This window comes from Suncus etruscus, chromosome 9 (genome assembly GCF_024139225.1).
Source record: "Suncus etruscus isolate mSunEtr1 chromosome 9, mSunEtr1.pri.cur, whole genome shotgun sequence".
Classification (NCBI taxonomy): Eukaryota; Metazoa; Chordata; class Mammalia; order Eulipotyphla; family Soricidae; genus Suncus; species Suncus etruscus.
Window position 1 is genome coordinate 49,321,575 of NC_064856.1, and position 20,702 is coordinate 49,342,276.

The following is a 20,702-nucleotide window of genomic DNA, read 5'->3' on the forward strand; positions in this document are numbered from 1 at the left end:
AAGTTCTCAGAATCTCTGAGACTGGGATACTGGAGCAGAATTTAGGGATAGGAGGACAAAGAGGAGGTCTGAAAAGAACCTGACATATTTGGAAGCTTCTGGAAGATGGTTGGAGGGGGTTGAAGATGGAGCCAAGGCATCCCTGATGATTTGGGGCCTTGGGTGGAGAAGCATCTAACAGGAGTCCTCTAACTTTTTAAACAGGGGGCCAGTTCACTATCCCTCAGACCATTGGAGGGTCTGACTATAGTAAAAACAAAACTTATGAACGAATTCTTATGCACACTGCATATATCTTATTTTGCAATGAAGAAACAAAACAGATAAATAAATAAATAATAAAAAAATACAATATGTGGCCCGCAGGCCATAGTTTGAGGACCACAGCATTTCCCAAATGAAAGCAAATAAGGAATTGGTCCTAACTGGTATGAGGAATAGAGATTCCTGGAGCTATAGATTTCTTCGGGGAGTCAGTTCAGAGCTTTCTTTTACCCCATAAGGATCACGCCTCAGGTTGGGTCTGGGAGTCCTGGCGGTGCCTTGACTCAGAACCTCTCAGTTGTGCAGCTCTTACTTTCTCTCGAGGGACTTTAGGTGGTACCAGGGTTCCAACCAGCCAGCCTCATGCAAGGCAAATGCCTTCTCCCTGTACTATCCTTTCAGTTCCAAACATTTTTCTTATTTCATCTCCTCTTTCCCTCGTCTCTCACTATTGTTGACATTGTTGCAACGACGAGGTTGCACATATGCTTGGCAAAGGTGTCTACTGAGGGTCGGGTTAGAGTTGCACACATGGCAGTGGTAGTGCCCGCTGAGATCACACTGCTTTAAGTGTGCTGCCTGAACATGCTCTGTGCAGGGCTCCCACTGCTATTGTGTACACACACCTAAGTTTTAGTTGTTTACACAAACCTGGGAGTTCTATACCACACTGGGTGGTGTTTGGGGACTGTGCTGCAGCCAGAAACCACCTGCAGTGCTAAGGAGGATCAAAGACAGCAGAACTGCCAAGATCAAGCTCTGTGCCTATGGGCCACCAAGGCTTAAATGCAAGACACTTGAGGCAGGTGCGCAAAGCCCCAGAGTTAAACATGAAAGCCCTCTGCTTTCCCATCCATGCCCTGTTCCTCATTTCTTCACATCCGTTAAGACTCATGTCAGCCATCAGCCACCTCAGAAAGACTTCCTTGAGCCCCTCTCTCTGTACCCACTAAGTCAGAGGCTCCTCCTCAAATTTTTTGTTTGTTTGTTTTTTGGGCCACACCTGGTAACTCAGGAGTTACTCAGGTTACTCCTGACTATGCGCTCAAAAATAGATCCTGGCTTGGGGGATCATATGGGATGCCAGGGGATTGAACCGCGATTTGTCCTAGGTTAGCACGTGCAAGGCAAACATCCTACCACTTGTGCCATCATTCCAGCCCCCCCTTTTTACTCTCACTAATTTTATATAAAATCTTTATTTAAGCACCATGATTACATATATGATTGTAGTTGGGTTTCAGTCATAACAGAACACTGCCCCCTTCGCCAGTGCAACATTCCCACCACCAATGCCCCCTCTCTCCTTCCCAACCTCTGCTTGTGTTCGAGACAGGTATTTTACTTCTCTCATTCATTACAATTGTCATTATAGTGTAGTTATTTCCCTAACTGCACTCACTATTCTTTGTGGTGAGCTTCATATTGTGAGCCAGTCCTTCCAGCCCTCATCTCTATTGTCTCTGGGCATTATTACAATAATGTCCTTAATTTTTCTTAAAACCCATAGATGAGTGAGACTATTCTGTGGCTATCTCTCTACCTCTGTCCTCCTCAGTATTACCTCAAGTTCTATGCATCCCTCTGCCCTAATCCTTACTACAGGCAGGCCCTGTTCATGCTATAGCTTGTCTCTGCACACTTCGCAATTCAACTGAAGGTTTTCTGGTGGGAGAGAGCAAATCTTCCCTGCACTGGACACACAGGTCCACGCAGGCTTCTCAGTACAGTTGCCTGGAAAGAATGAGCAGGTTCTCTCCCTCCACAGGCTGAAGAACTCTCTCCTTGGCACAAGGAACAGCTCCATGGCAGGTGGTGGGAGGAAGGATGTGACAGCCAGTGAGTGACAGACTTGGACACCAAACACTGAGAGCCTATACTGGAGGCTTCCAAATTGATTTGACTTCCCTCTTCTTTTTAGAAAACAAAATCACTTAGTACTTTTCTAGAAATATCCCTTTTTAATGTAATTTAAATTTTTAAACTTTATTTAAACATGTAGTTTACAATATTACTCATAACAGTTATTTTGAGCATTCAGTGTTCCAGCATCAACCTCACCACCAACGTGATTTCTTTCCACCATTATCTCTAGTTTCCCTAACCAAATCTGCCCCCTTAGCAGGCACAAACTTTTATATTGCTGTTACAAAAAAATCCCCCCCCAAAAACAACAACAACAACAACAAAAACCCAGTAAGTGCAATTATCAAAAATAGTTCAGTTAAAGAAAATTTATGAAATTTTTGTTATATATCACAATGATGTTATTAAAGTTATTGAGAATTTAGTGAGCTTAGGACCAGAGTGAAAGCTCAGGGGCCGTGTTTGCCTTGCATGTGTCCAACTCAAATTTTTTTTTTTTTTTTTTTTTTGGTTTTTGGGTCATACCTGGCAGAGCTCAGGGGTTACTCCTGGCTCTACGTTCAGAAATTGCTCCTGGCAGGCTCAGGGGACCATATGGGATGCTGAGATTTGAACCACCGACCTTCTGCATGCAAGGCAAATGCCTTACCTCCATGCTATCTCTCCGGCCCCCAACTCAGATTTAATCCCTGGTATCCATATGTTCCCCAGGCACCCCCAGGAGTGATACCAGTGGCGATCCAGGAGTGATCCAGGAGTAACCCCCTTTTTATGTTTTTTGTTTTGTTTTCTTTGTGTGTGTGTGTGTGTGTGTGTGTGTGTGTGATCCAAAATCCTCCAAAAATTTAATGAGTTTTTTGTTGCTAGTTGAGCATTTTGTGTTATTTTTTGCTTATTGAACTTAATGGGCTTCTATGCTACTTTTCCATCTAATTTGCTATGCTCCTACTGGGCTGTCAGTACTGAGGAATTTGAAGGTGTCTGTGGTCACATATGCCCTCGAATTATAGAACTGGGACAGTTCTTGGCTTGCTCCCCTCCCAAGGAGGCTCCAGAGTTTTCAGCCAGAGACCAGTATACCTGTGAGTTTTGTTATCTTGAGGATCCTTCAGAGATTAGAGATGAAGCCTTAAAGCTGAGCCTCTTATATGGCAGACGCTATGGGATGTTGGTGTGTAACTGCAGGGGCTCTGAGGGTTGGGGGAGAGACTTCCTACCCCCATTCTGGGAAGACCGAAGTTTTCAGCCTGAAGGCTGTTGTATCAGAGAATTTCATTGGCTAGGCATCTCTTTCAATATCAATACAAAATCTCCCCTTTTTTAAAGGAAAAATACAGAAAGCAACCTCCTAATGGCATTCAAGGCTACCACAGCCCTGCCCCCATTGTTCCAGCAATCCCCAGTGGGTCATCTTAGCAGAGTCAACTCAAGTGCAGCCAATAAGGGACTTTATTTTGCTCACTGCTGTGGCTATACCTACATGACTTGAGGAGGGGGCTTCATGGTCACTTCTTGAATGTTGAGCCTGATCAAGTTTCTTCCTTGTACTACTTTTTTTTTTTTTTTTTTTTTTTTTGGTTTTTGGGTCACACCCGGCAGCGCTCAGGGGTTACTCCTGGCTCTATGCTCAGAAATCGCTCCTGGCAGTGCTCAGGGGTTACTCCTGGCTTTATGCTCGGAAATCGATCCTGGCAGGCTCGGGGGACCATATGGGATGCCAGGATTCAAACCACCATCCTTCTGCATGAAAGGCAAACACCTTACCTCCACGCTATCTCTCCAGCCCCTTCCTTGTACTTCTTGATCTCGAAGAAAAGCTTGACCTTCTTGCTATTGTAGGGGTCAGCTGGGACAGAGGCCTTAAAGCTATTGTGGGGGCCAAGGGAGGAAGTGCCATACTCAGAGGCAGGATTCTCTTGATATTTTTTTAGTTTATTTATTGATTGATTGATTGTTTTTGAGCCACACCTGGTGATGCTCAGAGATTACTCCTGGCTCTGTGTGCAGAAATAGCTCCTGGCAAGTTCAGGGGACCATATGTGATGCCAGGAATCGAACTGGGTCCATCCGGGGTCAGCTGCATGCAAGGCAAATTCCTTATTGCTGAGCTATCTATCCGGCCCCCTCTCTTGATTTTTTTTTTTTTTTATGAGATCAGGGGCATTAAAGACCAAGGCCAGAGCTTGGATTCAATGAGTAAATGGAATTAAAAACAAGATCTTTAGGTAAGTTGTTTTGTTCATCAAGCTCTGAGAGCCTCAGGAAACCTCCATTCCTTCCTCCTGCCCCTCTCTACCTGCAGAACCTCATACTCCCTCTGGACTCCGGGCCCCACCGAAGTCCTGCCCGCACAATGGGACCATGTACCAACACGGAGAGATCTTCAGCGCCCCTGAGCTTTTCCCCTCTCGCCTGACCAGCCAGTGCGTGCTGTGCAGCTGCACAGTAAGACCCTCAATTTCCCCTTCAGTGAGGTTGGGCTTGGAGGGGGCAACTACAATGCATGTGAGGGAAGAGGGTTGTGCTCTGGTCAAAGTCAAGTCATAATGAGGGTGGGGGGTGTTTGGACCATCCTACCCTAATCTAGGCTTCCACTCTCCTGAGCCTCCTTTCAGAACACTGAGATCCTTTTACTTACATTTGTTCACTCCTGGATCCCTGGTAGACACTGGAGAAGAGGGAAGATACACAATTCATTCCGTACTCTCTATTGCTCTGTACCTAGAGCCTGACATAGAGAGAGGATGTTTATAATAAATAAATGATGGATGATGGAAGGATGGAAGGATTGTGGATGGATGGATGGATGGTTAGGTGGGTGGATGGGTGGGTAGATGGGTAGGCAGATGGACTTACAGAAGGATGAATATCTGGCTATCTGCATAAGTGAATGGACTGACTGATGAATGGGTAAATGAATGGATGGGTAGATGGATAGTTGTGTGGATGGATGGGTGGGTAGATGGATAAGTTATGAATGAATGGATGGATGATGGATCGATGATAGATGAGTAGATAGAGAGATGGATGCTGGGTGAATGTATGTATGTATGGGTGATGATCAACATTGGATCACAGAGTCATTTGTAGCCAATTTAGAGCAGCCGTAAGTGGCTTTAATCCCTGAAGAGTGTTGGGCTGCTGGACCAGTAGCATATGACCAAGGACTGACTGCAGCCACGTGGAGTTGGATCTAGAAATCTTTCCCTCTTCCCCATGGTTAACTGATAAGGTCCTGAGTATGACTGTGTAGGTAAACAAGTAACTTTTAGCATCTCCTCCTTATCCTGGAGCTGAGCCCTTTGCCTCTGTCTTGAAAGGAAAAATCACTGCACCTCACCTTCCTTACTTCCTGCTCATATCTTTTTCTGACATTAACTCATATTGAGAGTAAGGGGCTCCTAGCAGCTGGCCCCCAGTGTTTTCTTTGTTTGTGACAATGATCTGATTTAGCAGGTAGCAGGGACGGGAGGGTCAGAGGCCTGGATTAGGAGTCCATTACCCTTGTTCAAGCTCCAACTCCACCGTGGCTTCCTGGGTGATCCAACTCACTTCTGCCCATGGAACAGTTCTTCCCTTGAACCTACCTCTCCATCTTTTTTCAGTGAGAGGATCCCAACACCTAAAACCCTGAATCTTAATGTGCCTGCTGTCATGCAAACCACTTAGAAACTAGTGCTGCATGCTCTGGCTTCCTTGGCCTGAGCCACTGGTAGGAGACAGGTGTATAGACCTACATACAGGTCAGGGAGGTGCCATGGGTTGGTAAGGTGCCTGGTAAGAGAATGAGATGAGAACATGGAGGCATAGAGCAGTTGAACAATTTACCTCAGGTCACACAGCTAACTTAGTGGGAGAGCCAGATTCCAGAGCCAGAGTCAGGGCACCCCACGCCCCCCCCCCACACACACATTTCATGTTGCTCTCCTCACATAGTGCTGCTGTATCTGTAGACTGTGGCCTGTACTGGGGTACAGGAGAGAGATCAGGTTGATACCCAGCCACATCTGAGGGATCCCTGAGACTCCCTGGGAGAAGAGTAAAGGAGCCCTCCAGGAGAAATCATCACCTCCTCCATTCACAGGTCTTCAGAAGCAAGCAGGAGCCCAGTTCCCAGAAAGGAAACTGAGACCCAGAGGCATGACTCACCAAGGATCTCTCCCAACTTCCTGACACCCAGAAATCCCTCTGTCCCACCATGTTGCCTCTCTAGGAGGGAGTCATAAGAGAGGGATCTTGGGTTCCCAGTAAGGGCAAGACAGACCTAGCTGTCTTCCAGCCAGACCTCCTCCATAAGGGTTCCCTGGCCTGGCCTGTTGGTGTTGGGAAGACAACAGCATAAAGAACAGGACTCTGTCCCACTGTTCTCACATGCCACCCTTCAGGCCCCACTCCTCATTCTTCTGCTCTCACCTTTGGGGAAGCCTTGGGATGAAGGGGATGAAAATACTCTAAGACTGAGATGGATAATATTTCAGGCCCTGTGTGGGCCTGGCAAGCAGACCTCTGCTCTGAGCTGCCTAGGCCTTGCCTCTGCTGCTTCCCACCCTCAAGGAGATCTCAGGCCATTTGCTCCCAGCCCAGGGCTGCCCTGGCTTCCTGGGAACTTTATCTTCAGTGAGTGTTGCTGTGTCTGCCAGGAGGGACAGATCTACTGTGGCCTCATGAGTTGCCCGGAGTCCGGCTGCCCGGCACCCCTCCCACTGCCTGCCGCCTGCTGCCAGGCTTGCAGAGGTGAGTGATTTGGCTCAGCCTGGGTACCCACAGGGAGCCCACAGCACAGGGTGGACCCTGACTTCCCCAAGGCTGGTGGCTTAACCTATCCCTTCTCTCCCCAACATTGAGCCTGGGCCAGAGACCACAGTACACTTAATTTTCTAGGAAGTAGAAAGTCAGAGAAGGGGTAAAGGAGAAGAGGAAAGGGCAGCTGACTAGGAAGGAATTGGTGTCTGCTCAAAAGTTTGGGGTGATACAGGAAGAGGAAGAATTTATCCAACATCCTGTAGCTGTTAATAGTTACAGATAGAAAGTGGTAGGGGGTCGGAGAGATGGCATGGAGGTAGAGTGTTTGCCTTGCATGCAGAATGATGGTGGTTCGAATCCCGGCATTCCATACGCTCCCCCATGCCTGCCAGGAGAGACTTCCAAGTGCAGAGCCAGGAGTAACCCCTGAGCGCTGCTGGGTGTGACCCAAAAGCCAAAAACCAAAAAAAAAAAAAAAAGTGGGGAGTAGAGGCCAGAGCCATAGTATAACACATAGGATGCTTGCCTTACACATGTCCAATCCGAGTTCAATCCCCAGCATCCCATATGGTCCCCCAAACCCCTCCGGCATTGATCCTTGAGCATAGAGCCAAGAGTAAGTCTTGAGCATTTCTAAGTGTTCCCTCTCCGCTAAATAAATAAATAATAAAAATGGAGGGCAGAAGATATAGACAGACAGGCCTGAGGGAAGGTACTAATGATTGAGCCTGGGGAAATTAGCTATAAGCTCCCCCACCCATGGAACAGGTTGGAGTTGGGGTATAGCTGCAGAGTCTGCTCAAAGACAAAGCCGAGAACACAGATAGTCAGGAGTGGCTGTGATGCAGCTCAAGATGTACAGTTGCATGTACTGGTCCTTGCATGGGAGGTATTGGCTGAACTGATTTCACTTTGGGTTTCCAGATGGATCCGGTGAGAGGTCAATGGAGGAGGATGTTACACAGACACAGCACAGGGTGGTGAGTCCCCTTTGGTGAAAGGTGGGAAGAGGGAACAAGTTTGGTAGCAGTTCACTACTACCAGTGACATCAGTTCTGTTCATGCCTCCACACTGGTCTCTGGGTCATCTCCATTGGACCTACCATGTGCCTGCCCCTCTCCCTAATGTCCCACCTGGGCTGATGGGCCTGCAGGGATCCCCAGTATAGCCCCACTCTGGAAGAACCAGTGCCCAGACTTCCCAGATGCTTTCTTGGTAGCTCCCTACTTTCATTGTGGCCAGAGCCTTTTGTCTACCTTCAGCCCAGGAAATCACCAAGAATGGCCTTTAATGTGGATAGGTCACAGCTCCTGGCATTCCAGATCCTTATCTGAGGGCTTTCTTTCTCCTCCATGCTACATTGGCCTGTCTTGATTTGGGTCTAGAGTTAAGTCGGGCCACACTGTTCACCCATGGTTAGAGCAGATGGAGGAATCTAGATGGACTCCAGGCAAACATTGGTGGACTTAATGGTGTCCACCATCAGCTGAATGCTGTGTCCATTGCCAGGTCTGCCATCTGTGCTATCTAAATGAGAGTCACTGTTCTTCTTCAGTCTGAATCATGGGGTGCCAGGGGACTGATGGATGCAGGGATACCCTCCCAGACACAACTCATGGGTCAAACCTAATGGCCTCTCCCTGCACTTTTGCCTGGAATTGTGCCCCTCACTACTCTCTGGGGACCAACATTTTGAGTGAAATTTTCAAAGCTCAGTTATAGTCCCTTAACAGCTGTAACTGTTGTCCCAGATGACAAGGGCAAGTCAGCTCTTGGCTGTTGGGTTCTTTGGTTCTCTCTGTCCTCTTTCCTCTTGACAAGCATCTCCCTGGTGCCTCCTCAGGGCCTAAGCCTAAGCTGGGGCCTGGTGCACTTTCTGCTCTAGAAGCTCTTGTGGGCTCGTCTCTGAGCTGAGAACTGGCAGGCCAAACAGGGCAGGAAGGGCCCTGGAAGAAGGGCTGAAAGTACCCCAGGCTCAGCAAAGGGTATATTAGCTCTGCCCCCACCCCATCCCCACTCTCATCCAACTTGTTCCTCTCCCATGGTCTAGAATTTCCAATGCCCAAATTCTGAGTTACAAAGCTCCTGTCCCATTATACTTCCTGCACCACTTATCCTTCACTATCACTTGTATCCCTCCCACACCTGTTCTGGGATTCAGGATCTTACATTCCAAGGACTTGGGAAAGCTTAGAGACCTGCTTATCTGCAAATGGGACTTACTCTGAGTCCTTCTGCCCTTTGAAATTGTCTTTATACACCTCTTGGCTCATCACTTAAATCCCCCAAGATGAGGAATTCCCTGGCTGCTCCATATGGCACCCTCCCCTTCTGTCCTTATCTCTGAGGTCCCCTAGCTCTCTGCTCACTCTGATGCAACAGGATCAAGGCTGCAAAGAGCAGCCCTATGCCCTTGTTCTGACAGCCAATTCTAACTGGGCTTGATGGAGGCAAGATTTCTATATTACCAGACTGGAGTTTTCCAAGCCCCATAGTCTGAGTACATCTCAGATCCTACAGGGATCTTTCTGTTCCTCCCCCCAAACCTGCACACCCCACCCTGTGCTCCTTCCATCCTGGAAGGTAACACCGTCCTCTCCCCCACTAGGTGCTCACTGCAGCCACTAGCTCACTGCTTTTCCATGGACAGGTCCCCCATCATCTTCACCCCCTGACCTTTGCAGAGATCTCCCCAGGATCCTTGTGCAGGTGACAGTGTAAGAAAGAGAAGCCTGGGCACCCCAGCTCCCACCGGGCTCAGCTCCTCACTGGGCTTCATTCCTCACCACTTGCGGCCCAAGGCAGCAGGTGGCACCACGGTCAAGATTGTCCTGAAGGAGAAACACAAGAAAGGTGGGTGCTGGGACCTCCCTGGAATTCATGGCTCCACCAGCCTTCCATGCACATCAACTCAGAGCTGCCCCATCACCACTTGGCCACGAATATGTAGATTCAGAACATCCAATCTGAAGGGGTAGGGAAAGAACTTGAGGAAGGGATCCCACTTTAACAGATGATGACCTTAAGATGCAGAGTGTTGAGTTGGAGGCAGAACTAGGTCCAGGAACAGGAACAGGGGTCAGGGAATATTTGTTTGGGGTGCCTGCCATGTCTTCGGTGGAAATTGGACTATATTGAACAGAGGGGTGAGAAAGGATCCCTAACTATGGGAAACTCACAAGGAAGATCCAGGCCAAGGGGTTCTTAAATGCTAAGAGGAGGCAGGGAAAGGGCAGCAGAGTTGTGCTATAGCAGTTTGGAGGCTTCCCTTCTCCACTCTCCTTGGTGCTAGCTCTTTTGTGCCACTTGACTCTGAGCCTGAGAAAAGCCTGTGCCTTTCTGCCAGGCCTGTGCTTTCCAGAGGGACTCTGATACTTGGCAAGAGGTACAGGGGGAGATCCCCCAATGTCTCATGCAGAGAGAGGGAAGTGGGGATGAGACCATTTTACTTCTGGCTGGGTCCAGTGGGAGTTAGGGGCACCTTAGGCCCCTTCCCACCTTTCCTGAGCTCTAAGTCTGTTCCCTGTGGCTACCTGCCCCAGCCTGTGTGCACAGTGGAAAGACCTACTCCCATGGGGAGGTGTGGCACCCCACCTTCCGTGCCTTTGGGCCGCTGCCCTGCATCCTGTGTACCTGTCAGGACGGCCGCCAGGACTGCCAGCGCCTTACCTGCCCTGCTGAGTACCCCTGCCACCACCCCGAGAAAGTAGCCGGCAAGTGCTGCAAGATATGCCCAGGTACAGTGGGGCACAGGGGCGGGCACTGCATTGGAATCCACTCTACAGGCTGTACGTGCTTGGAACCTTTCCCAAAGAGGGATGCTGGCTTAGGACATGGGTGCAGGGTTTGGGGAGGCAGAATCTTTGAGATGCACCCAAGGAGATAATGCCAGATTTACAAATTAGATTTAGTAGCCATTTGTGTGACAAGGACAGATTCAGAGGACCTTGGGATACAGATGGAACTAAATAATATTCTGTGTTCTACAAAGTTGGGATGTCTTGGACTACTAGACTTTATTGATGCTGGCACATATCACATGTGGCTCCCAGTTGGATGTGGCTTCATAAATGGCAACTCTGGTGTGAACATGTTAAGAGGCAGTTCAGGTTTGCCTGAGCACCTGATGTGTGCTTGGTTTGGATCTTGCCTGAACGGACTAGGGTGATTCTTACTACAGTGCACCCTACCCAGATCTTTATCTGCATTGAGCAGAATGAGAAATAAGTCCTTTGTCCCAGGTTACTCATCTATAAGTGATTGGGCTGGGATTTGAAGCCTGGTCTGTTAAAAACAGTGCTCTTGACCACTTCCTTTGACCCTCAACTAATGAAAATTGTATGGGCTTTCCCAAATTCATCTGCAAAGGAAGAGATGCAATTACTATTAGAACTTAGGCTTCTGGGTCCACTGAGTTCTTTCAATACGGGGCCAGAGCGACTGTATATCAGGAGCCAGAGTGGGGCCAGAGCAATGATACAGCAGGTAGAGTGCATGCCTTGCACACAGCTGAGCAAAGTTCAATCCCTGAGTTCATCCATTCTCATATGGTTCTCCAAGCCCACCTGAAGTGATTCCTGAATGTGAAATAAGGAAGCCTTAAGCATGGTCAGATATGGCCCCTATACAAACAAACAAACAAAAAAAATGAAACAAAAAATGGACAAAGGGAATCTTCCAGAAAAGAGTAGCTTGTGATGTGGACAGATGCTGTGAGGGAGGCCCTGTTTCTCAGGCCCTGAAGGAAGAAGGTGGGTGGCATAAAGGGAGAAAGATGAATATGGGTCCTGAATTTATAGTTAAAGAGCCAGGCTAGAGAAAAATTAAAGACCAGGGAAGAAAAAGAGGAAAGAAACATCAATAGAGAATCAGCAGTGGGGCCGGAGAGATAGCATGGAGGTAAGGCGTCTTGCCTTATATGCAGAAGGTTGGTGTTTCAAATCCCGGCATCCCATATGGTCCCCTGAGCCTGCCAGGAGTGATTTCTGAGCATAAAGTCAGGAGTAACCCCTGAGCGCTGCCGGGTGTGACCCAAAAACCAAAAAAGGAAAAAAAAGAAAAGAAAAGAGAATCAGCTGTGCTGTGATTTCCTCTCTTTCTTTTCATCCTTACAATGCCTCTGTTTTGCATGAGGTCACAGTGGTGACAATGACTCTCAGCCTTGCCCACCTGTCCCAGAATTTCAGGGTAGGAGATTTGAGTTGGCTTAGTTTTAATGATCAATCTAGCTAAGAGAAGAAAGTCTACATAGTGTCCAACATAGAGTTGATAAAAATAGTTGATGAACATAAACTAAGTTCCAGTAGGTCTTAAGTAAGGTCACTATGTAAGGTCACTCTGGGAAAAAGAGCAATAGTATAACAAGTGGGGCATTTTCCTTGCATACAGTTGACCTGAGTTCAATACCCAACTCTTTATATGATCTCCTGAGCACTGCCAGAAGTGATGCTGAAATGAAGAGCTAGGAGTAAGTTTTAAAACTGCTGGGTATGACACAAAAACAAAACAAAAAAGTTTTTACTTGCTTATTTGAGCGGCCTGCTGCTGGCAACAGGGCCACAAGAATCTGATGGTAGTGTGATGCCAGATGCATGGGCATTCAGGCCTAACCTGAATTCTCCCTGAGACCTACTGAGACTTGCTCCTGTGCATCTGCACAAGCATGCCTGATCTGGCGTTCTGCTAATAGGGCACTTCTAAAGATAGTGGGACTCCTGTAGGCTAGAGAGATAGCACAGAGACCAAGGTGCTTACCTAGCATGGGGTACAGCAGTGGTGATAACACCTTTTTTTAAAATAATGTTTTAATTGAATCACCATGAGACACACAATTGCAAAGCTACTCATGAACAATTTTCCATCAATGTACCAATACCCTTTCCTTCACTAGTGTACATTTCTTACCACCAATGTCCTCAGTTTCTCTCCCCCTAGCCTGCCTCTATGGTAGATTTTCTTCTCTCTCTTTCTTTCCTTTTAGACACTGTGATTTCTAGTGCTATTACTGAAGGGGTATCACTTTACCTCTTTTCATCACCCAGTTCTTGTCCAAAGTGATAATCTCCAATTATAATTGCCATAGTGGTCCCTTCTCTGTCCTAACTACACTCTTCTGCTCTTTGTGGCAACCTTTCTACCATAGACTAGTTCTCCTGGTTCTCTTCTCTATGGTCTTTGGGTATTATTACTGTGCAATGTTTCTTTAAGCTCACAAATAAGTGCAATCAATCTTTGTGACTTCATTTTTCCTAGCAGCTCCATAGTATTCCATTGACAGCTCTGGCTTAAACCCCCAATTATATAAAGTTCCTCAAGCACTGCTAGGTGTGACCCTGAGCATAGTCAGGCATAGCACCAACACACACACACACACACACACACACACACACACCAGACTCTAGTCTTACAGCACTTAGATTTTTTTCACAGGGTTTTTATCACTAGTAATCTCAAAGGTGGTGGGATAGAGTATTTTGGACTTAATCCATCAGTCCTTGAAAAATCATCAAGAAATGTTTCTTGGTACATGGAATGATCCTGGGAATTTTTGAGAACTTCATCATGTTAGGGTTTTCTTTTGGGGGGGAGGGGAGGTTTGGATCACACCCAGCAGTGCTCAGGGGTTACTCCTGGCTCTCCACTCAGAAATCGCTCCTGGCAGGCATGGGGAACCATATGTAATACCAGGATTCAAACCACCATCCTTCTGCATGCAAGGCAAATGCTTTACCTCCATGCTATCTCTCTGGCCCCATTAAGATTTTATTTTATTTTGGTTTTTGGGTCACACTCAGTGATGCTTAGGGGTAATTCCTGGCTTTGCACTCAGGACTTACTCCTAACAGTGCTTGGGGAACCATATGGGATGCCAAGGATTGAACCTGGGCTGACAGCGTGCAAGGCAAGCATTTTGCAGCAGGTAAAATCCCAAAGGGATTTGGGCCTAGCTCCAATTCAATCCCCACAAATATTCCACCATTGGCCACTATCGTCCTCACCACTGTCATTGTTTCCACCTTCCCCACTATCATCCCCATCAGCCCGGCTTACTATAGTCACCTTAATCTCCAGTGTCTTTGCATCTCTGCCACACTGTCATTGCTTCCAGCATCGCCTTGACACCACTCAAACTTTTCATTCTCTATGAACTTGTCAAGAGCCTGTGCTTGGTGGCTCTAAGCCTCAAAAGTCATGGAGGGTGAGGTTTCTGTCCTTCACCTGCATCTCTTAGACAGAACCACATCTATGAACAATTATGTGGCAGGGCAGGGCAGGAAGGGACCTAGGGTGCTGAGGGTTTTTAAAACTCTGAGCAGAGGAAATGAGGTGGTCTGAGCTGTCCAAGTGGGTTCCATGGAAGAGGGGATGGGAGTCGCCCTAAAGGGACAGGGATTTTCTGATATGTTCATCAGTTGGGGGTGCTGGGAGAGATACCCCCTCTCTTACCCAGAGACTGCCCTTCTCTTCTTAGGGTCACCAGAACTTTCCCTCTGGGGGGGAATGTCAGACCAGTGGTCCCTGGGCTGACCGGGGTGGAAGACAGACCAGTCATGAGCTCCCCATCTCTCCTAGAGGACAAGGCTGACCCTGGCCACAGTGAGGTGAGCGCCACCAAGTGTCCGAAGGCACCAGGCCGGGTCCTTGTCTACACATCCATCTCACCAAGCCCAGACAACCTGCGTCGCTTCGCCCTGGAGCGTGAGAGCACTGAGCTGGTGGAGATCTACTTCTGGAAGCTGGTGAAAGGTGAGCCCTGGTTCACTTAGCAGGGTGTTCCTCCCCCTTCCCTCACCCCAACACATACATCTGAAGGGCCTGAGTTGCTCTATTGGCCTGGAATCTCTGGCCCAGGCAGACCTCTAGCCATCTTTCCAGGTTTCAGAGTCCCTGACTCCAAGACAGAGGGAGACTGTGGTTCTGACCAGGCCTCTGACAGTTGATAAGCTCATCGAGAGTCAGAGCCCGGCCCTCGAAGTGCTCCCTCTCCTGGAGGGAAGAGGTTATTGCGTCTTGCAAGGAACCAAGATCGAATGATTGACAGATAACCTCATGAATCTGACATCTAATGGCAGGAGCTGTAGTATAGCAGCTTTGCACACGGCTGATCAGGATTTGATCCCCCACATCCCAGATGGTCCCCTGAGCATCTCCAGGAGTGATTTCCTGAGTGAGGATCTAGAAGTAACCCCTGAGCATCACTTGCTATGTGTCCCCTCCGAAAATAGAAAGAAACCGACATCTAATTGCAGAATCTCATTATCTATAAAGGGGTCTCCCTTCTGGCAGGAAGGCCCCCACAGCATCCTCTGATTTGAAGGGGCTAACAGTGAGTGTCATTCATATTTTTTCATGTGGGAGGATGCACATTGGCATCAAAATGAAGTCTTAAAGACCAAAGAGATAGTGCAGTGAGTAAGGAGCTTGCCTTGCACTGTGGCTGACCTGGGTTCAAATCCCTCAGCACCATATATGTAAGTGCTGCTCAGAAGTGATGCCTGAGCAAGAACCTGTGATGTGAGCATTGCCAAGTGTGGCCCCAAACAAAAAGATAACAATGGAGGTCAATATGGGTAAAGTGCTTGCTTTGCATGAGGCCAAACTGAATTTGATCTCCAGCATCCTATATGGTCTCCCAAGCACCAGGAGTGATTTCTGAGTGCAGAGTCAGAAGTAACCACTGAGCATTGTTGGCTCTGGCTCAAAATCTAAAAAAAAAAAAAAAAAAAAGTTGAGGGGGGGAGAATAAAACAACAAAAAACAGAATTTCTTAGTTTTCATTCTGAAAAGCACATTCCCTTCAGCAATGTCCAATTCTGAAAGTCAGGAAGAATTTTTTTGATAAAGGATTTTTGAGAGTTTAAAACTAAACCCCTAGGTATAATTAGCTCCATGATCTAAGTTCCCTTTTTCCTGATGCATTTGGCTTAAAGAGGTGGGAATGGGAGAGGGAATGGTAGAGCAATGACAATGATAATAACGGATATGTGAAGCACTTTAGAGCTTCCAAAGTGCATTCATGCTCATCTCAACAGTAATCATGCAAGTTAGGAATTAATATCCCCATTTTACAGATGAGGAAACGAAGGCTCAGAGTGGTGAAGTCCCTGGCTCAAGGCCACACAGCCAGTAAGTGAACAGGAGCTAGAGCCGCTGTCTGTGGTGTCAGATGTGGCTCTTTCCTTGTTCTGCCTTGCCCCTGTCTTAGGAATGAACGAAGAAGAAGGCGGAATTGTTCACAGAAGAGAAGACTCAGGGCAGAGGGACTGCTCTGAAGGACTTCCCGGGCAGAGGGAGCTCTTGTGTTCTGTGTGACTAGCAGGGTCAGAACAATAGCAAAAACTTGGGAATCAGGCAGAACTGGATTTGAAACCTGGCTCTGTCAGTTTTAGATGTGTGGCCTTGGGCAAATACTTGACCTCTGGACCTCAGATGTTTCTTCTGTTTCTTGGGGAAGTGGGGCATGGGAGAATTAAATGAACTAATATTGAGACAATCCCTGATCTATCATAGGCGCTAACAATATCAGGGTTCTCCCTCTCCATCAGGTCCTAAGTGTGTTAGAATGACAGAAAAACAAGTTTCGGCCAAGGGAAAGGGAGCACTTTCCCAAGCACTCCTGTGGCTCAGGGTTGGGAGGGGTCTGCTATGGCGCATGAAGCTCAGTCAACTTTACAATAGTTTTGTACCATGAGATTCTACCAGTCCCTGGACAGGTATCAGCTGTCTATTTAGTCCTGGCCCTGGGCCCCCAGAGAGCAAGTGGTCCTTCTGTCCTTAGAAATTCAGAGTGGAGGATCTGGAGCAGCAGCCCCTGCTGGGAGTGGAGTGGACAGTGAGAACTCAGTGGTGAATGGCCTGTTGATGGCCTGACCCGGAGATAAGCAGGGCATCAATAGCTATCTACCATTCCATGGTCCCAATCCTGAGCAGGGGAATGGAAAGCAGACTTCTGGTGGCCTTGGTGGGCCCTTGGCATTCCTTGGCGTTCCAGGAGTGGAATAAAGTTGGCTTAGGGTGCCTGGCCTTCAAGATGCTGGTGTTTTAGAGCAGAAAGGTTTTCAGAGTCTTGCTTGTTTTCAGTTCCTGAAGCTCCCCAATAAGGGCTCCATATATCTCTGGCCCTGCCACTGTCTCCCTCATACCCAGGGAGCTGTTTCCCTTCTAACATGGAATGGCTCCCCTCAGAGTTCAAGTTTACCTCAAGCTCACCTGGGACTGACTCTGCCCACCTGCTCCCCATCCCTGATAACCCTCAACAAGGAGCCAAAGACCCAGCTATTGCCCCAGGCCAGCTCTTGATTCCAAGCCCTGATCAAGGTCATGAGAACCTGCCCTCTTCCCTGTGGATTCAGTACAGTGGTACCAAGACTTCACTGTGCTTAGCATGTTTCCTCTCTTTGTGGCAAGTCTCTGCCCCTTCCTGGTCTTTGGCATCTCTCTGTGCCAAGAGTCAGTTCTGGGACTTCCCAGCCACCTGCACAGGGCAGCCTGTCCCCTGCTAGCATCTGGCTCTGGTTCCCACACCAAGGCCAATTCTAACAGGCAGAGGCCTCAATGCTCATCTGCTCTTTCTGGCCTCACAGCCCACAGGTCCAGGACCTCTGAGCCATATGAGTTGCTGTGCTCCATTTCCCAGGAGATGCAGACATCAGGAGACTGATTACTGCCTTATTCCCCTGATGGCCAGGTCTGAATCAGCATGAACAATTCCTCTGGCCAGCTGACCATTAAATGATTAAATAATTCATTCAACTTGCCTAATTGGTTAATTAATTTCACTCAACTTGCCTAATGCAGGCCGAGTTTCAAGAGGAAACCCACCCAAGGTCCCCATTCTTATAGGGAGGTAAGAATAGACTCATGATAGTGCATTAGAAATAGTTACCCCCTCCACCCTATCATCTCCCAGGGCTGAAGCAACAGCACATCCCATAGGGCACTTGCCTTGCATGCAACAACTGAGAAAAGTTTGATCCCTGGCATCCCATATGGTCCCCTGGGCATGACTGAGAGTAATTCCTGAGTGAAGAGCCATGAGTAACCCCAGAACATTGCCAGGTGTAGGCCCAAAACAAAACCAAAACAAAACCCAAAAAAATGATAAAAGAAAGAAATAGCCCACCTAAAACAGGAACCAAGGGCCCTGAGCCCCAGGATGATCTATAGGGTGGGGGGAGGAGGGTATAGAAGAAGACTTCCTGGCTGACTAGGAGGGGATGCTATAGAAGTCCCCTCAGGATTTGGCATAGCTATTTGAGGCCAGACCCTTCCGGGAGTTGTATGCAGTGAGACTTATGCCAGTGTGGGCTGAACAAGCACATCTGTTGATGTGTAGCCACTTTATCTGCCCAGAAAAGAGTGTGACCCATCCCTGTCAATGGTCCTCAAACTACGGCTCTGGGGCCATATATTGTATTTATTCCCATTTTGTTTCTTCACTTCTAAATAAGATATATGCAGTGTGCATAGAAATGTGTTTATAATTTTTGTTTTTACTATAATCTGGCCCTCCAACAGTCTGAAGGACAGTGAACTGGCCCCCTGTTTAAAAAGTTTGAGGACCCCTGCTGATGGCCTTCCTCCAGGTTAGCATTAGCAGTGTGAGAGCTGGCAGGGCTGAGGACAGGAGCAGGGCCAAGGAACTGCCACATAGGGGACAGAGAGGGTGACCAATGATTTTGTGTGACTATTTTTGAGGGTTGCTAGTTAGTCAAGACACAGCACATTGGAAGAGCAGGTTCTAACTATTTCAGAGATTGGGACTGGAGAGATGGCCCAAGGAATTTAGGCTTTTGCACATGGCTGACCCCAATTTGATCCCCCCATCCAGAATAGGGTGTGATTCCTGAGCACAGAGCCAAGAGTAAGCCCTGAAAAGCACAGCTGAATGTAGCCCAAACTGCTCTTCTGCACCCTTGCCATAAAAATAAAATAAAATGGGGCCGTCGAGGTGGCGCTAGAGGTAAGGTGTCTGCCTTGCAAGCGGAAGGAAGAACACGGTTTGATTCCCCAGCGTCCCATATGGTCCCCCCAAGCCAGGGGCAATTTCTGAGCGCTTAGCTAGGAGTAACCCCTGAGCATCAAATGGGTGTGGCCTGAAAAACCAAAAAAAAAAAAGTTGCAAAAAAATAAAATAAAATAAGATCACACACGACTATTTCAATGACTGAGGGAGTTGAGTTTGGCATCTGATGAGAACAGGAGAGTGGGTGCACCAGTCCTGTTCCATGTCTGCAAGCCTCGCTTCTCTGAATAGGCTGCTTATTCCTTTGTCTCTGCCACAGGAATCTTCCACTTGATTCAGATCAAGAAAGTTCGGAGACCAGACTTCCAGAAAGAGGCCCACAACTTCCGGCCACTCACCAACACCCACGAAGGTGGGACTTTGAGCTGAGGATGGGGGGCTGGAGAGGGAGTTAAACCCCAAAGCTAAGCCTCTTGGGGAGTTTCAAGCTGGCTGCCTGGTGCAAGAAGCTGGCAGGGTGCCCTCACTCCCGCCCCCCACTCAGACGTCAGTTCCCAGCACAGGAATACTGTGGGCGTCAGGGCTAGAGAACTCCCAACTGGCCTTCCTGGGGAAGGTGAAGTAGGGAGAGGTGAAGCATAACTTTGCTTTGGAAGTGGGGAGACAGGGCAGTGAGGGAAAGAAGTGGGACACTCTACCAGTGGTCCTCAAACTATGGCCCACGGGCCACATATTATATTTGTATCTGTTTTGTTTCTTCATTGCAAAATAAGATATATGCAGTGTGCATAAGAATTCGTTCATAAGTTTTGTTTTTACTATAGTCAGACCCTCCAATGGTCTGAGGGACAGTGAACTGGCCCCCTGTTTAAAAAGTTTGAGGACCCCTGCGTCTAAACCTTGGTATTGCCCACATTCTAGAACATCCTTTGGATGTTCATTTACACAATGCCAGACTGAGGGATGTGGTAAAGGTGGGGTGGGGACAGTGGTCATAGTAGGAAGGGTCAACAACAAGTTCAGAATCCATCAAAGACCCCAAGTGTTAGATGGTTGAAAGCAGGGCCATGTGTCAGAACTGTATTTTGGGGCCCTCTACCTATTCCTTCCCACCCAGTTAGTGTTCCTTGCTTGGTCTGAGTCCTTCTACTCAGTTTTATGTGAGCAAACACACACCATTCAACATATACAAACACCACAACTCACCCTCAAGCCCCAGTATACATTATAGAACATATACTGTTCCATCCCCCCTACTAACACAACACACATATCTACTGCATACACAGCACACATATATACACCTTACCCATCACAACACCCACACACATCTAAATCACCTGCCAGACACACACACACATATACATGTTCCACACACATACCTCAAGATGACTCTATCACACAATCAACTCTTGTGCTTTCCTTTGTGCAGGTCACTGGAATGTCTTCCTAGCCCAGACCCCAGAGCGGAAGGTAACAGCCAGTCCAGACAAAGCAACCAAGACCTTATAATAAAGACCTAAACAGTGGCAGATAGGAGCTTTATTGTTTTCATTGTTATATATTAATAAATAAGAAGCTGCATTACCCTCAAACATGCCTGTTGTGTTCATATCCATTTGTGGTGTTCTTGCACTGACCGCACTGGTGCCCGACTCAGGTACCAGCTTCCCTGCAGGTTGTTCCTGGTCCTACGGGACTCAAGGTCTCCCTGCTTCTTCCAAGGGGTTTATCTAGAGCACATGGAGTTTCCCCCTATCTTTTCTATCAGGGGTGGCAGGTTAAGAGACGAAACTCCTGCTTCTGGCACATGTATGACCACCTGTGCCTCTCTCAGCACCATGCAGCTGTGCCCACTCCTCA

The 20,702-nt window shown here is 47.9% G+C and overlaps 1 protein-coding gene across 2 annotated transcripts in view; it reads left to right on the plus strand.

Moving 5' to 3' along the window:
* The window catches only part of CHRDL2 (chordin like 2), a 37,691-nt gene extending 17,263 nt beyond the window's left edge, over nt 1-20,428 (plus strand). The window contains exons 4-12 of one of the 2 annotated variants that reach the window (XM_049780307.1): nt 4,433-4,575; nt 6,771-6,864; nt 7,798-7,853; nt 9,559-9,727; nt 10,417-10,611; nt 14,447-14,620; nt 15,946-16,000; nt 19,159-19,251; nt 20,272-20,428. In XM_049780307.1, the coding sequence (XP_049636264.1) occupies nt 4,433-4,575; nt 6,771-6,864; nt 7,798-7,853; nt 9,559-9,727; nt 10,417-10,611; nt 14,447-14,620; nt 15,946-16,000; nt 19,159-19,251; nt 20,272-20,362 (1,070 nt within the window). In that variant the 3' untranslated portion in view covers nt 20,363-20,428. The remainder of the gene's footprint in view (nt 1-4,432; nt 4,576-6,770; nt 6,865-7,797; nt 7,854-9,558; nt 9,728-10,416; nt 10,612-14,446; nt 14,621-15,945; nt 16,001-19,158; nt 19,252-20,271) is intronic. The other variant, XM_049780308.1, reaches the window with a different exon arrangement.
* The last annotated feature ends 274 nt before the right edge of the window (nt 20,429-20,702 follow it).